Genomic DNA, 18,763 nt, shown 5'->3' with positions numbered 1-18,763 from the left:
CCCACTACACATTGTGCCCGGCTCCACCTCATACGGACAGAGTATTATTAGACTGGAAGAGTATTATTAGATATTCATTAGTATCTAGTTAGCATGATAAAATTTTAGGCATTAAAATTACATGTATATGCCGAAATTGTTGTATTTAGATTATCTCCGAGTCTTGTTGGGGGGATATAAAACATGCAAACTGTAGTTCAATTACTTTACCGAATGTTGATTGTATTAAGTAATTAACAATACACAATACGCATTTCTTAATTGTTAATCCAAAGAATCGTCTTGAAGCTGTAGGCCATTTGCCGGACAATGGTTTGATTTGGCAATCTTTTAGGTTAAAAAAAATCAGGCATTTGAAAACAACTTATATTTCATGTTGACGTATCGGAAGTGGATCGAAGAGAATATATGAAAGTTAGTTCACGAGGCGATAGCAACGTTGATACAATATTTGTAATTTATGTCACAAAACACACAGACACCGACAGATGGAAAGTGAAAGACCACCCAGCCGAAGTGGTGTTTCCCATTCACCCAAAACAATTATGAAAATGACTCATGTTTCATCTCAGAATATTCCAACCCACTATTTTTATGTTGATTATGACTATCCCTTCCTCCCCACCCATTTTCTCTCATCCCCTTTATCTCTTCTTCATGTGTAATTATCGGAATATGTACTACTATGTGAGATTAGGAACATAATTTCAGGTGATTATCCTAGAGTGAACAACAGCCCAGATGATCTAATTTTATTATATATTTTAATAAGAATATCGGGTCAGAAACAAACGTATGTTGTTACATATTATATTACGAAAAGTTTAACGAAACACGTAGTTATATGGCACAACATCGATAACGTACTTCTATAGTGGTTACAGATTAAATAGTGTAGTGTGCAAATGCAACGCACTATTATTACAGATATTTGTGGGGGTAACTAAAGATCTGCTATATCATAGTGGAGGGAGGCCAGCTTTTGCTCTGCTATTATTATGTTCTAACATTTGTCAACTGCCCTTTTTTTTAATAAAACTTCTTTTTCCTTACTTTTGAAAATAATACAAGTTCAATCCATGGATACAAGTCAGCACTAATGTTTTATTCTAACCAAAAGCTTGGAGTAGATACTCATTAACAACACTAGCTAATCATTTTAACATAACCAAGAAAGAGTTTAATTTCAAGTACTAGCCCAAGCACATACATCCTCTACTAAGATAACTCAGTGTTTAAGGGTGAAGTTTTTCTACTTTACACAATAGTGATAGTGGTTTCTAGCATTAGGTTTCACAAACGCTAAAACTAATAAAATTCTCCTCACACCCAGTTTTTGGCTTTTCATGCATAAACTACATTAAAATGGTCCTATTTCTCTAACCAGCATAATGTAACATTATACTTGATATCTATTTTCACCCTGAGGATAACAGGTCACCAGAACAAACTTAAATTATGAAGCCACTTTTTCACCATTTTTTTTGGTCGTTATATATCTGCAAGACTGCAACCCAGCAATCACAGTTGCCACAAGATCCTCAGATTACGGAAAATTTCTATCTGGTATTAGATTTCAAATTTCATGAGCAATAAAAGAGCAAGTATGCTAGAGATAGAAATGGACATGTATATGACATACTAACTAGTATTAACTTTATTTTGAGATTATTTCTGCATTTTAATAATTCGACAACTAATTAAACATGTTACAACATTCAAAACACAGACACTAGCCATCCATCACTTCAGCACCTTTGGAAGGTGAATTTGTAGGTAATCTTTATATATTGATTTAATGGTTACCTCAGGTTGCTTAAGAATCTTCAGATCCACCATGAACATTGTAATTATATCATTTCTCTTCATTTCATGTACACAGGCTCCAAGCATATCATTCTGCAAAATCCTCTGTTGCATCTTATTTAGAATCTGAACCCAGTTTTGAAGTCCTCCCCTCAATCTTCCGTTTTGCCTTTGTGCCCCCTTCACCCGAATGACCATCTTCACCAGAACGGCCCCCTTCACCAGAACGGCTTTTCTTGGCGTTCTGGGGAGAAAGCTGATAGGATAAGTGAATTTACACCCAGTAAAGATCCACAAGTGAGTGTGAGACAGACTAACAAAAGCTCTTGACCAATTTAAATATCATTTTCTGAAGAAACTGGAAATAAAAAGTGAATAACCTGTATTGCACATCCATCCTATGAGTATTGAAAGAGAATTCATGCAGGTGCAGCAAAAAAACAAACAAATAGCACTGATTTTGCAAATTACATTTTGCACTGCTGCGTGAAGGCTATATTAAACTCCTACAAATGGTTTTTATTGGCATCGTATATTCTTAGCACATAAATGTACAGAAGTATTTAAATTACAAATAACAGGAGAAGGATTCATCAAAAAGTGATCAATTTGAGTATGCAGGCAACTAAATCAAACATCTTCTGCAGTAAACATACAGTGGGTGCAAGTGGACTTGCACAAAATACTGTATATCAGGAAACTTACGAGTCTATATTAATTATTTCAAGTAGTCGCCATTCTAAAACTGCTATTCAAGCATTATATAATCTATTGACCATAAACATGTACTCATTATAAAAATTGTACTAGTGGTATGTGTGAGCAACACTAATTCCTCGAGGCTTGAGATCCTTCAAGATGTAAAAAAACTATTGGTCCGTTTTGGGACTTCTGAACCTGCACTTTTCTATATGTCCAGCAGTAACAGAGTCCGACAAATGGTCAGTTACATTTTTCCTCATGATAAAATTAATTGAAACAGCAAACAGTTTGGCTTAGATATATAGAATCTTCTATCATGCTGTAGTCTTGTAGATTATGAGTTACTTGTATAATTATAAGACGTTGATGGATATATTAACTAAGCGCAATGTTTCTTTTACAGAAAGTCAGCACTAAGTTGTACGAGCTATAAATAATGAGAATAAAAAAAATTACGAGTCTATGCTATCAAATGTTCATCTTCTCACTCTTTTTCCTACTTCCCATGTATATCTTGATTCTCTCTAAAACCCATAACAAGGATCTAACTTAACAATTATTCAAGTTTACAAAGATGAAAGGATGATCACATACAGATTCGTTGAAAAGTTCATCCAGTACGGCATGATTGATTTTCGATTCGAGTGTCTGTAGACAGAAATAAACCAAAAAAAATCAGTAGATGACAATAGATAAAGGAAATAATTTAACATCAGAATCCCTTTAAATACGTAACATACAAGACACCAGTAAGAACATGCATCCCTGAATCACTTAAATTTCAAAATGTAATGAGGTATACAGTTTATGAGTATCTTAAGAAGTGTTTCTCGCGTATAACAAGATAGATGAATCAGTAAGGTGCACTATTCACTTAATCCTGAAAGCATTTATCTATACCATAGTAGGACTCGAATTTCTAAACTCAAGTATAAAATGTAAAACTTCAAGTTGTAAGGGTTGCTCTGCAAAAATATGTCCAAAGGTTTAATACATGTAATAAGTTATGGGTTTGTCTAGTGTGTGCCCATGGGCACATGCTAAGCACTAAAATCTCTAAATTTGGAGCATTTTGATTGGTGTAATTGGTGTCCACCACTATTAAGAAGGTAGAAGCCAATCAAAACAAGCCAAAATTATAAAAGTTTTTGCTTATTGTGTGCCCATGGGCACACCATAGAAAAACCGATAAGTTATTTGTTTTTCAGTTTTGTTTTCGAAAATTATTTAATTTATATCAGTTGAAACCTCCACACTTAGTATATGTCATTTTTATGCACACCGTAATTACTAAAAAAAGCATAACTTTAAATGAGAGTCGAGAAAAACTCGCTGGTTCTTGCGTTCAAGCATCTATAAAAACAAACCTTTTTCTTTTTCTTTTTTTACGTTGAACAAACCTTTTTCACCAGCATTCTTCGTGCAGCTTCTGCAGCAGTTCGGTTGGGAACTGCATTTCTAGCCTTAGCCTCTTTTGCTCTTTTTTGCCCCTGTAAATGGACATTCAAAGGCAAATAGGACTAAAATTACAAGCTGATTTAGCTGAATCAAACTGAATAGTTCTGGATTGTATTTTTCAAACTTCAATGCTCCCACAAAAACTTGAACTTCAGACCTCTGTATTGGAACGATGACTTGCAAGCTAGGTCAACTACAGGTTTTACATGCTTACAATTTCATGGAATTTATATATGCTATGTTACCAAGCATAATTTTATCAAAAATCACCTACACACACATTAAAATGCAGTGGCACAGCCAGCTCAAGCGCTCAGCAATGCAGCGGGTAATGTTTTCTTTAACTTTTCTAACAAAATGACATATATAAACTTTAACTTAAAATCTTAATTCAAAAATTAGGAGAAAAATACAATTTTATGAAAATTAGATTAAATTTTGAAGTAATTAATTTTAAAAAAAAAAGAGAAATAAGCAAGAAAAAGAAGCAGCAATTAGAATATCATTAATAACTAAAAATCAATTAGCATATCACTAATACCTAAAATATCAGTTAGCATATCATTAAAGAACAAGGGAGTTAACAGATAAACACCTAGGATATAACACAAAAATTAAGTTAAGAAATTAGTACCTCATAACCAGAGAATGAAGATGAGAATTTATAGGAGGAAAAATATATATAACAAAAAGACGTACTTCTGAATTTTTGTAATATGACGTTATGGAATGAGAAATTATGGTTGTAGACGTACAATATATATATAGCACATATTAGATCGTAAAAAGACTATAGGGGTCAGATGACAGATGACCTGACCTGAAGATGTTCCTACACATGAAAATAGTTATTGCCTTCAGAAGAATAAGCAAAAAGATTTTCAAGTATCCAAATCATACACACAAACACACATAGTGAGAGTGAGTTGTCATCTGTACTTGATTGTTTTCTATGTCAGAATCATGAATACTATTTATGAATAAGTCATAATCATGCTTACTATTTATGAATAAGACAGTATACAAAGTTATTTTTTTTATAAGGTACATAATTAGTTGACATTAAATATCTTAAAATAATTATAACATATTCAAATATTCCATGATATAAGTTTGGCTTTAACCGGTTGAACTGCTAAAAATGAACCAGTGCTTTGTCGGGTCGATAGTTGATGGCCAACTCTATAAACTATGGTTATTGGCAAGATAACCGGAAGAATGGTCATACTCTTTAATCTAAAGCTTAATTAGTATAGGATTGCAAACGAAAACTCCAATAGATTAATATAAAATATCTCACTATTAGAATACTCTACTTCTATGACCAAAAAAAAAAGATGTGTCCAATTAGGAAAGTCATCATTCGCTTTTAGAAAATTCCTAATACCGAATAAGAAATGACAATTTAAAATTACCATAAGTAAGAAATACTACTACAAAGAAACTAACGAATAATGCCACGAAATAAAGTGAGTCAAAAAACTAATACATTAAACATTAGTAAAATATAATTTTTATTAATTCTTTCAACACTCAGTTAATTTTTATTTTTTCAAAAAACCATATATGCATCACACCCAATTCTTTGTTTCGAATAAAAAAAACAAATATTCAAGCATTGGTTTTTCTCAACAACGTAGCATTGAAAATGAATATCAAGAACATAAATAATTTTCATATGTTATGTGAATTTATTATATATTACAAATAAAGATATAATTATTTAAATAAAATATTAGTATTGAATACATACTAAATATAAACAAGCTATATGTACAATATCATTCTCATTATATAATTATACAAAGAGTAAGCAACAATTAAAATAAATTTAATATAGTAATTACAATAATAGATGCATGAACATGTCTATTACCTTATCAAGGTCATGTTACATATATAAATATTTTCTACTGTTTCTATTGGTAGTGCCAAACAACATTGCCAAGATCTAGCACTAGCTGATCCAGAAAAAATCGGTACACATTTTATATCAACCGGTGTTTCCATGTACAAGACATAAAATTCTAGTCCACTTATTCATCTAACAAAACTAGTCACTCTCATTTCTATCTCTAATTCACTATCGCATCAATTTCTGGGCAAATGTTAAAGCAAGAAAGTATTTATACAAATCACCTGAATATATTCTCTATTCAGTTCCTCCCAGATGATCTTTTTGTAATGCTTCTCCTTTTCACTGTGAATGTAGCTATCAATCTATGCGAAACAATGAGCAACAATACAACAATTAGCTATCATCTCTTTATGTTTACTCATTTATCATTAAGTAATTTAAGTATACTAACTTATATCCCCTCTGTTGCAGAAATACGAATATTTTTATGTTCTTATCTTAAAATTATTTAAATTTTTATTAAGTATATTAATAAATAATTATTTTATATATTTTTTAAATTATGTCTTGATATTTTTGAAAAATATTATTCAAACACTTTGTAAAACATAAGTTTTTATGAAAAAGAAGTTTGCATCTTGGCTAGGAACAAGCCATGTTTAATTACTGAGGCTCGCTAATGAGTGGCAATAATTTAGCATGGCATCTTTAATCTTTTCTAATAATCTAAGTCATCTATTCTTCGAAAACGGCCGGGGAGTACTATGTTGGGTAAGTAGTCCATGACCTCCGATTTCCATTAGTCATTACCATGGATTTGGACCACCAGATTTATTTATAGATCTTTCTTGATTATAAATAAATATTATTTTATATATTGTATTAATTAGGAATAGAAATTTTAATGTCATCTTATAATAAAAAGAAAATATTAATTTATTTATTAAATTTAGGTCTCTTCTTTTAATAAAAGTAAATATATTTTTATTATGTGAAAGTCGGGAATCAAACTTTGAAATTTTCTTTGAATTTTTGGAGGGGTAAGGTCCAAATGAAAAATGACCGAAGATCCCCCCAGAATAATCATAAAAAGATCATACTTAAGCTAATATTATTTTGCCTTTCGTTATCTAATTTTTATTATAATTAAATTATATTGTATTTATATTATTAAGTACCAAGTAATAAGTAATAACTATAAGGCATTGCTTAAAATTAGATACCATTCGCTTTATCAAAATTATTGAGAATTGAACCCCTAGATGTTCTCTTATAAATAAATAAAGATTATCATATATAATTGTAATCATTAGATTTTGAACGAAATTCTCCTCTTTTACTAATAAGACTTGATGTTTTCGAAAAATAATTTCTAGTACTACTTAAAGCATATATATTCCCGTATTTTATATTTTCATTATAATTATATAATTTATTTACTTCAAGACACTTTTGATAACAAATAAATATTCTAACTAACTGTAATCGCAAGAAATCGGACACTTTATATCCCATTTATAATACAAAAAACATGATCTTACTTATTGTACTCATTAGTAATCATATTCTTGTTTTTTTCGCAAAATTATAAGAAAACAATTACTCCCTCCGTCCCAAATTAGTAGTTTTTTAGGAAAAAAGGTTTCTCTCATATTAGTTGTCCATCTCTATTTTCAACACAAATTAGTGACCATTTTTCCGATGGAGCCCTATATTGTTTGTCATTTCCAATGTTGACTTATTCATCCTACACACCGAGTTAAAATAATATTTTATATATACGATTGAAAAATAAACATAACATTTAAAATTTCGAAATGTGCATAAAATTTTCAAAATTTGACTACTAATTTAGGATAGAAGGAGTATGTTATCTATTATAGTAATGAAAAATCGAACTTCAGTCTCATCTTTTAATTATATGATTTATTTTTTAATAGTAAGTAAATTTAACATTTAGAACATCTGTATTCTTATTGTTTTCCTAGGAAACTTTAAATAAATACTATACAATAAGTTGTCTATGATTGGTTTAAATTATGTAAGCTTAATAATAACTTATCTAAACTGAAACCATGCAAGTAAATGCGATTATCAACGAACATATGGAGTTATATTTGGTTTATTTACGATTCCCAACATAAATTGTAATGTCCTAATTCCCATAGTTACATGTTCGATTAGTTGAATATAATATTTAAGAATTAAATTAATTACTATATGTTAAATTTGTCACTGATAACCCTACTTTATCTCAACTAACTTTAATGATTAAAAGTTCAGAATTATTAGCCTTTTTCAAATTGACTTTACCTTATCTTGACCAGTTTTTGATTCTACATCCTAGAAACTTATAAATTCTTAATCCCACTCAAGACAACCTTAAAAATCAACAAAGAAATAAACACAAGTAATAAAAATACAAAAACTTCATTACATACCTCACGATCATCGATATCAGAAAAGGTGTCTAACTCTTCACCCGAATCGCCATGTTCGTTATTACTCCCATGCGATTCATAAGAATCACTATCATCGACGACTACATGCTTGGCTCCTATATTTTTTTTTCAAAAACCAACATTCTAAGATGCAGAGGTAGATATAATATGTACCACGTATAAAGCATATTACTTGCCTAAAATTAAAAAGATAAAGTTTACCAGTCTTAACATTCTCCTTGATATGCATTTTCTCATCTCTGTTGATTCCTCGAACACCCGATTTTCTCTTGTACAAATTAAGATGAAACAAATGAGAAAAACATAAAAAGAGATAAAGAATTGTGTTTCTATACCTTTTAACTCACTCCATCTTTAATCAAAATATTAAAGGAAAAAACAATGTGATTAATTAGCTATAATTTTGCTTTTTGATTTAGCAAGTCTTACATGAAAATATGGAATCATCTTCATGTATGAAAGCGGGACATTGTCTAAAGCCTTTTAAGGATATATCACGTTTATCCTATATTGTTTCTGCACTTAAAGTTAATTACTGAAGCAAATGATATCATCTTTTATTAGTTCAATTGTTTTAATCAAGACAACGAAAAAACTTCTAGGGAAAAAGTTCAAAAATAAAAAGTGCACACAATACAAATCTTTGACTCACAAGTCATTAAGCGTATAACGATGTCTCTGAATCAATAATGACTTACTACTCGAAGGCATTATGGCAATAAAATACGTGAGAGAGAAAAGATAACGAGATCTTATATACAGTGCCAACTAATTTTAATTAGACGTTATAAATTGTCCTTCCACTGTGTTTACACTTTACCAATTGAGTTCTCTAGTGATGCTAAAGAAGACTTACCGCATCGATTTTTAACATATAATATATTTTATGTGTGAAACAAATAATTGAAAAATCCTAGATGCAAGATTTATGGCACTAGTTTCGATCTTCAGTATATCAATTAATATTAGATTATTATAATAGATCGCAATCCATGAAAGAGACTCAATTCAATATTCAACAGTATTCCAATAATCAAGTCTTATTTAATACGGGAAATACATGAATTATACAAGGAAGGCATAACTCTTTTTGATATCTTTTTTACATAACGGCCTAAAGTTGAGAAGGTTCTTGTCCTAATGTTATTGCGGCGAATACCGTAGAAACCTTAAAATACAACATATTGGACAAACATGTAAACAATTCAGCTTTATCATAAAATAACTATTTTTTTAAGAAATTCGCACATTTTCCTTCTACAATAAAAATATATAAACTAATTAACAAATGCATATAAGAATTTTACACTTCCGTTCCCCATCACACGAACTCAAATACTCTTTTGTCATGTTATTTTTGGACATTGAAAGAACTTAGGTTAAGTTCATTTGTATAGTCTATAACTACGATTTTGCCTTGCCTCTGGTATGGTAACTTAGTCACTAACATTTGGTTCACACTCTTTCTCCCCCCGCTCCAATATTGCACACAGAAAAGCTAGGGTTCTAATCCTTTCACCCAATCCTCTAAAAAATTTCATGAACTTTGTCAATTATTTGTAGTAGGCACAACTCCAAATCAAATTGGTAAAAACCATATGAGGATTTATGCTAGTGGATGATTGTTTTATCGACCCACGCTCTGGTGCAAGTGCAAGTATGATTGCCTGTTTTAGAAATCCTCAATCTAATTGTAGAGAAAATATATATATACTACAAAAGGATCCAACCATCCATGGGCATCAAATTAAGGGGTCAAGGAATTGAAAGGAAGTGTTGCGATAAATAATTGCAAACACCAAATTTAGAGGATTAGGCAGACAGATGGCAAACTACTATCGATGCCATTAAGGTTTTTATTCTTACATGGATAAGACATTATCGTTCTAACATCACATTAAATGGCGGGCACCAAAGACGGCGCATCAACGTCACAAATGCGACAATGCCTTATCGTTGCATGAATTTGGGTTCTGATCTTATAGTTAAAGAAAATAAAGTAACGTCTTTCTAAGAAAGAACATAGTAAATGGGATCTATATTTGGATCCAAGCTCGGTAGTAAAAACCTAATCCCATTCATTTTCTATGTTTGTTAAATGGACTTCACATTTAATGGACCAAGACAACTTTGCCTTCTTTTACACTCGAAGTCGATTTTCCTTCTATCTTTTTTTTTGGAAATTCTCTGTTTTATTAATCGCCATCTTAGTGGACGGTCTTGGACATGAAATGTACATAATATGTCATATATATCGTAAATGGCATCAATCATATGCAATTAATAGGTAACTTTTTAATCTTACAAAATTGTAAAAATGATTTTCCTAATCACACAAATATATGTTATTTAGAATTATTTTCGCAAATAACCTTTTACTCGTGGTAACAAGACTTCAATGTTATAGTCTTAAGGGGACAAATGTGTATGTGATTGATTGTTTATATCAAAACGTATCAATTGTATATCGTTTGCAAGATAATTGATGGTTGATAAGTCTTGAAGTGAAAGCATAACAAAGAAATAAGTCTTAACTTATAATTGTATATAGTAATATCTACACATATGTGAAGCTAGAGCGAAGGTTGGCGGCAGAGCCATAAAAACCTTAATGGCATCGTAGTGTTATGATTATAAATGCCATTGTTATTATGCTCGCATCCAAAATATAAGCCAACATGATGTGACAAGAATTATCAAGTTGAGTCAAAAGAAGTAAAACAAGAACATAAATAAATTAGATGATTTAGCGGCATAATAGTCACTATTTCTAAGGTTTGCCAACCGCAAAAGGGAAAAAATAAGGATCGCAATCCATTAACAAAGAAATTTAAAATATTTAGTTCAATGATCGATTCTAGAATAATATGCGAGATTGAGATCACATCACTTGTTCAAAGATTAAAAAAACCTAGTAGTAGAAAAGCCTAATAAACTAAGACCCATAAACAATTGACCTCATTACAATTAAAATAACTAATTCCACATCCAACTAAATCCCACATGTAACAACTAAATATATTAAACTAATATAGGGTTAATTATCAAGTAGGTCACTTACTCCGTCCAAATGTATCAAGTGAGTCACTGATTACAAAACGGACTCAAATGAGTCACTCATTTAAAAATTTGTATAAAAAATATCACTCTATCGTTAGTCGAATTCTTAAAAGTATTATATACTGAGTTTCACATATTTTTTATGAATGATATTATATCCAAATAAAAGATTCTGAGTTCTAGTATATTAGATAATATTTTTAGATTTTTAAAATTTATCTAATATTTATTTTTAATTAAATCAAATAAAACAATCAAAAAATTAAAAATAAATAGTTGATAAAATTTTAAAAATCTAACAATATTATCTAAAATAGTAAACTCGGAACCTTTCATTTGGATGTAATATTATTCATAAAAAATATGCAAAACTCAATATATAATACCTTTAAAAATTTTGACTAACGATAGAGTGATATTTTTCATACAAATTTTCAAATACGTGACTCATTTGAGTCCGTTGTGTAATCGGTGACTCACTTGATACATTTGAATGCAGTAAGTGACCTACTTGATAATTAACCCTATAATTAGTTGGATTTTATAGAGACTGGTCTAAATTGGAGACCTCTTAAACTACCATTGAAATAAATGTAATCTACTGGTTCAAATATACACATTCTTTTTACAGCTCATATATATAGCACCAACACATCAGTTTCCTCTCATTTTCCGCTTATCTTTCACTCTCTCAAAAAATACATTAGCAAAATACACGCAATCCACTAAACATCATTCACCCTCCTCTTCTATTTGGGCAATTTTACCAAATGTCAATAATCATCCAATGATGTCACTTGTATATCCAAACACCATTATCTTTTATTCTCACATCCATTTGATTTTCATTATAAATAAAAGATCTAAAAATGTGTGTACCAAATGTATAAGTGTATAAGACTATGTTCTGAAACAAAATAGTGTTGTGCATGGACAACTGTAGAAAAAAATCGAATAGATGATTTAATGCACCATAAAAAGATTTCGAAGAGATAGAAAAAACATTAGGATGGGATGACTTGAATATTTGCTAGAGATGAATAGATGATGAGTGCTCACCAAAAATAAATTACACTGAATGTTAGCATGGCAAGAAATGATAAACAAGAATGAGAGGGAGAATATTTTAAAAATGTACTATCGAAAGTATTTTCATGTGGTTGACAAATGTTTTATCAGTGATACTAGATGGGTTCTCTTACAAACACAGAATATTATCAACAAAACAGAATTAAAGTATGCCAATAAATTAACAGGAATAAAAAAAATAAACATCAACCAGGAGCAAACCTGTGCTGCATATTTGGCAAACGGTACTTCTTCTAAACAATTGTACTCAATGAGAACCTTTCCACAAAAAGAGCAACATCTGATATAATACATGAGATATGTCATGCATTAAAAAAGACTCGAATTGCAAATACAAAACAATGCACATCACAAGCAAAACACCAATTACACTTTGATACAAGTACTGTTTGAAGAAAAAGGACTCACACTTTGGCATCATCAGTAACTTGGGTCATGTGAAACATTGCACAATTGTTGCACCAGAAGCCATTCGACCTGAATCAAACAACATAAACTACATTACTTAGTAACTCAATCAGTAACTAGCAAAAAAATGTAAATATCATGCCAATTTAGACTCTCATTCTTGATCATAAGTCATTACATAACCCCAAGAAAAACATATAAACACAAAAGTCTACACAAAGTAATGAAGTTAGTCAATAATTCAGACAACATATAAGCAAGAAAGATGTGTATATGAATGTATAAAGATTTACCCCATTTGGAGTCGAAAGGTGAAGTGGGGGTTGTTGAATGAAGTGATATGGATGTTCGAGAATTGGGGTTAGGGCTTTAGAGAATCCCAATTGCGATTTTTTTTAATTATGTTGAAAACGTTCGTGCGTTTTGTACTTCGGTTCAGAGAACTGACAAAAAATATTGCTAAGTGGCATTTTTTGATATGTATGTACAGACAGATACCATCTCAGACGCATATGAAACTAATCTCTTACTTGTTAGTGTTGGATTCGTTGAGTATGTTATATATAAAAATACTCTTACTTGTTAGTTGTTAGTGTTGGATTCGTTGAGTATGTTATATATAAAAATAATCTAGAGAGAGAGAGAGGAGAGAGAGAGGGAGAGAGAGAGATTTGTACTTAAAATTTTCATAAGAAATGTATTTGATATTTTTGTTTGAGAGAATATTTAATAGATCTAGAACAGAATAAGCATTATACGTCATAAATGCACAGATTAGAAATGTGAAGAACAAAAAAAATGGTATCGATAGATTAACAACTTTGACATAGATTGCCTTACATCTCAATGAATAATGTAGTAACTATTTCTATTTCTTGCTGGTTTACAACAACTTTGGCATAGATCGCCTTACATCTCAATGAATAGTGTAGTAACTATTTCTATTTCTTGCTGGTTTACCAATTACTATAATTATTGTTTGTATGTGCTTCTGTAAAGACGAGATATCATTTACATTGCCTTTTCTTAATGTTATCAGCAGATACCAGTTTCTTGAGCAATGTTTTTAATCTCCTGCCACCAGTTCCAGGCCGTAGAATACCAAATTTCTCACTCTGCAGGCCTTCACATACGTCGTTCGTGTCATTGCTTTTAGAACACCATCCTCCATAAGTAAATTTTCTGTGGCGTCTTTTGAGAAGATCAGCATCAATCTTGTCAAGAACACGGTTACTTTGCTTGAACTTCCTAGCAAAAGGTCGATTACTTAAGACCATTCTTCTGTAATCTTTGACTCCGAGAGATCTTGGGTGTTGCTTCGGAGGTGTATCCCATGAAATGTAGTGGAGGTCATGGTTTATTGTTGTGTTCTTGTAGTCCTGTGAGTTGCATATAAGAGTCTGAAAGTAACCTTCAGGAGATGAGACAAAATTTGTGTAGTAGAGCAGTAGGGTTCTTGGCAAGTTGTCCCAGCCCACAATGCAGTACTCTACAAACGACCTAGATAAAATTGTCCAAGCTGAACCTGCAATTAGAATTTGTTACGGAAGATGATTCCTCTTTTTAGGCATTGAGAACATGAAAAGAAAAAAAAGTCCAAGGTGCTAACTGAGAAAAAAAATTATCAGAAAGAAAAAACATATCTATTTCCAGTGCACTTCCGAGATTCTATCAGCAATGATTAAACTAATTGTTATAGGAGAGTCTTGGATTCAGATTTGTAGATTTGGATGTTCTACAAGATACGATGTGCTCTTCGTTGGTGTTAATACAAATCATGCCGTTACATGCATTTTCCCAAATCAGAAATATCTATATGTGACATTTGGCCTGTTGCTCATAGTAAGATATATCTATAACTTAATCTAACAATCAATATATTTCTGCTTTTTTGGAATACAACAAATAGGGATAAGCGTCAAGTTAAGAAATTATAATGCACCAATATACTCTGACATGGATATGGCCTCGAACACCTTTTGAGCCAATATTATGCAAAAGTTAAAATATTTATAAGTCTGACACTTGGCTGTGTATTTAAAATGGACACTTCCATCCAATTCCATCTAACGTAATTTTGTTCTGGCATTGAAAGATCACATACATGACAGTATGACACTAGTCCTAACGGCTAACTCCATACTGAATCAGGGACTCAGGGTCCATAAAAGCCAAAACAACAGTTAAACTACATAAGATAGTATGGCTAATACAATTAACAAGGAGGGTCAGCAATTGATGTGCAATATCATTGTGACCTACCAAGAACTTCTCATACAGTGGCACTAAACAGCGTAAAATGGCATCTACTTCGAAAACTTTTAGCTTCCCATCACAATCGCATAGCCCTACATGTAACTATAATTGTTTGTGCCATTAACTCCCTGACACTCATGTATCGTATGATTTGTATTCTTTTCTTACCTTTTTATCAAATTCCTATAGTTTAATCAGCACAGGGCAATGGACACAGAACAATAAGAGAAAATATTCATTACTTCAAAACACGAGTTTTTTATCATTTCATATGAAAAATAAATCTCTATATTCTGACAGTGGATTGAATTATTTAAAAGAAGGAAAGTGAGAAACAGAAAATTTACTGGGAATTCTTACAAACATACTAGCCTATAGATATAATTATTTACTACATACTAGAAATTACATACATTAGTAAAGTAACACTTGCCTACATTAGTAATATAGTTTATTTGAAAACAGAGAACTTTGTTAAACCTTCTGTCTACAAACAATTTTGTCCGAAACGGTAAATAGCATGAACATAGTAGATCTAGATAACTAACGTTATCAGAGCTCATTATGAGTTGACTTTAATCAACCTTATCACCGAGTAGCATCTTATATATTTGCAGAAATTTTACTCAAACCATATTTATTCTTTCAAGGAAAATGCTAAAGTTGAACCTTTTATCTTGGCTACCCACATGGTCAGGCACAGTATAGAGAACTAAAAGAAATGCTATATTCACTCTTCTCCATTAAGATGTAGATGAAGAAAAAAAGTTAAGTCTAGCAATAATTACATTTGATAAACACATTTACAACATAGATCTTAGTAATTTGTATCGCTATCAACTTTTTAACTAGGTGGCAATATTTTACTTTACTGGTATTTTTTCTCACATTATCTTGAAAGTTAATGGTCCAAAAGTAAAGATGCTACATGCTTGTACAAAGACTTAAACAGTTGACAATTTGACAAGATCAAATTACCAAAAGAGACAGAAGAGAAGATAAACCTGTATAGAGTTTGAAAGCTGTTGGAAGACTTCTTTGCTTGATTACCCACCAGATATCTGATTTATTTGAACTATGCAGACCTGGATCTATTATAATTGGTTTTCCTCTCTTGTTCCTGCAAATTTTAATAAATCAGACTCATTTGATTTGATATCATTATTATTAGTGTATGTCTAATTATTTATTTGTTTACTTTTTTCAAGAAACTATTAACAAATGGAGTATCTACATTGCTTACATCTTCCAACCCAGACGACTGCTGTGTTGTATGAAGTTAAGATCTTTTGGCAAATCAGAGAAGGCATGGATTAGATCTGCAGTTATGGGAAAATGGTCAGTGCCAATCTCAAAAAATGTTGTGACTGACAATATAAAACATAAAAATGCTACTATATACAAGAAATAATAAAGAAACAGGCACTCACCATACCATCTTGAGTAACCAATGGATAATCAGATGCACTGAGATTAATAAACCAATGCCAATCTGCAGATCTCAAAAGCATAGACATTGCATGAAGAGTAGTAGCCAACATTGTAGGCCCTCTATAAGTCACTAAATTTGGTTTTCCAACAATCCAAACATTCCCCACTTGGTCAAAAACTGGATGCCCAGAAACAAAATCTGCAATCTCTAGTTGCTCAGCTTCACTGGCCTCAGAATCCAAATGAATCAAATAGTAGTTACCAGGGTGATACAAAGCAAGAAGTGTTCTTTTTAGCTTCAAGTTGTCACCTTTTGAAGCAGATATCAAGTAAGCAAATGTGACAGGATAAGATAAGTTGCTAGACTTTGGAATGAGAAAAGATTTGGGGGGCTTGAATCTTGTGGTATTTTTGAATGCTGTGAGTTGGGTTGGTATGTAAAGAAGAAAGAATATAAGTGAAGTGATCAAGAAGGAAATAATGTAGAGTTTAACTCCCATTTCTTGGAAATTTGGACATAGAAGAAGAGAGGTGTGGATTGAAGTAGATGGGGTGATTAGTAAGATGGAAAATTAATGGGAGGTAGAGTAAAGAGTAAATCTTTGGGTGCTTTTCTTGGAAGAGAAGGTCCCCATGTGTCTCTGTTTTAGATTGGTGCTAGAAGCTTGTTGGAGTATTTGTTAATTTTCTTACATCCAGCCACATCTCTGTCATTTAACTACTTGATTACTAAATTTCAAACCTTTTTTTTCACTTTTTTGTTTGAAGTAGTTGTAAATCTTATCATTGCTTATTTGAAGATACACCCACAATCCACAAATTGGGCTAGATTAATATGAATCTCTTGTTCTAGAGTAGTTTGATTTATTTATGTATTACCATTTTGTTAGTTTCAAGTGAGGAAACAAATTACTCATAATTTACAAAATTATATCATAAATAATATCTTAAGGTTAACAGAAAGGCACTGGTTTGGGGGCCCGAGATGTTCGCTTTTTTCCCTAGAATATTTGAATTGATTGATTCGAATATGGATCTTTATCCGTGGACTGTACACTATTGAATGCCATTTCATGAATCATTTCATTTTATTTTTAAAAATGTTATTGTTTCCCTCTAAAATTTGTGCACGAGGAAATAAACGTAATAAAAGAACCGGCACACAGTCGTGTACTCTGTCCCCCTTTTAACTATAAAGTCTAAATATAAACTCTCACCGACAATTTATCACTTATATTGCAGTAACGTGGTTGGCACTGTTATTGATCTCTTCGACAATTTATCACTTATATTTCATTAGTGTGGTTGGCCCTGTTATTGATCTCTTCTTAATATCTAAAGTGATCATGATTATGCGAGAGTCTTGTGCAATATACACAAACCACAAATTATTAAAAGCTGATGAAATCTGGTCATAGTTCCTTAACCACCAGCATAGCCACAGGAAACGAATCTACCTTAACCACAAGAACTGATATAGATAATATAACTAATGACTATGTACAATAAAACTAGTTAAATCAGGGTTTTTAGTTCAAATATATATTTAGGGCCTGTTTGTCAATATACTTATAAGTCACTTATGACTTATAAGCCCGTAACAGCTTATCGATGAGTGTTTGTCGACCCAACTTATAAACTGAATTTACAACTTATAAGCTGATAAGTTGAAAGTTGGCAGTGACGTACTTTTATCCAACTTATTTTTATTTTTTCACTTTTTTCTAAAGTTTTGGTTTTAAAATATAAATTTTTTAAATATTTTCTAATTTAAGATTCATGAACTAAGATAATTTTATTTAACAATTATTTGTTTTAATTCATTCAAGTTAAAAAAACTTCTGACTTATAAGTAAATTTATCCAAACCCTTATAGAACTTATAAGTATTTATCAACTTATCACTTATTTCGCATTTAATCATTTTAAGTTATAAGTTACTTACATTAAGATTTTCCAGACGGGCACTTAGAAATACCACTCTTCTACTTATCTGATGGAAAGCAGTTTAGACTTTGCTACTCATAAAATGGAACATACTATCTAATTAAATATTAAACAGATATATGTAAATATTTTTAATTACCCTTTTAAGAAAACAAACCCTGTGTACCCCTAACACCATCACAAAATTACCATCCACCACCTAACCATGTATAAATTAGAAGAAAACTAGCTATAAACTCGTACCTATCCTACTATTATTCTACAATCCGCCTGATACCACATTCAGA

At 31.2% G+C, this 18,763-nt stretch overlaps 2 protein-coding genes across 3 annotated transcripts; both read right to left on the bottom strand.

Moving 5' to 3' along the window:
* Window positions 1-1,553: 1,553 nt before the first annotated feature.
* Window positions 1,554-13,384, bottom strand: LOC141689165 (uncharacterized). 2 transcript variants are annotated; one of them, XM_074493355.1, is made up of 9 exons: window positions 13,137-13,384; window positions 12,844-12,912; window positions 12,637-12,715; window positions 8,488-8,554; window positions 8,266-8,381; window positions 6,106-6,186; window positions 3,909-3,998; window positions 3,103-3,156; window positions 1,554-2,050 (listed from the first exon to the last, which is right to left on the bottom strand). In XM_074493355.1, exons 1-9 carry the CDS (start codon window positions 13,139-13,141, stop codon window positions 1,922-1,924), a joined length of 690 nt encoding a protein of 229 aa, XP_074349456.1. In that variant the 5' UTR covers window positions 13,142-13,384; the 3' UTR covers window positions 1,554-1,921. The 2 variants fall into 2 exon arrangements, with proteins under 2 accessions (XP_074349456.1, XP_074349453.1); XM_074493352.1 differs by having other exon boundaries at window positions 1,555-2,062; window positions 13,137-13,383.
* A 278-nt stretch (window positions 13,385-13,662) lies between these two features.
* Window positions 13,663-17,320, bottom strand: LOC141693233 (beta-glucuronosyltransferase GlcAT14A-like). Its single transcript, XM_074498251.1, has 4 exons — window positions 16,535-17,320; window positions 16,343-16,418; window positions 16,104-16,219; window positions 13,663-14,368 (listed from the first exon to the last, which is right to left on the bottom strand). The coding sequence occupies exons 1-4, from the start codon at window positions 17,028-17,030 to the stop codon at window positions 13,851-13,853; spliced, it is 1,206 nt and encodes a 401-aa protein (XP_074354352.1). The 5' UTR covers window positions 17,031-17,320; the 3' UTR covers window positions 13,663-13,850.
* Between the last annotated feature and the right edge of the window lie 1,443 nt (window positions 17,321-18,763).

Source organism: Apium graveolens, chromosome 10 (genome assembly GCF_009905375.1).
Source record: "Apium graveolens cultivar Ventura chromosome 10, ASM990537v1, whole genome shotgun sequence".
NCBI lineage: Eukaryota > Viridiplantae > Streptophyta > Magnoliopsida > Apiales > Apiaceae > Apium > Apium graveolens.
The sequence above is the reverse complement of the archived record's forward strand: the minus strand, read 5'-3'. Positions and strand labels throughout refer to the sequence as shown.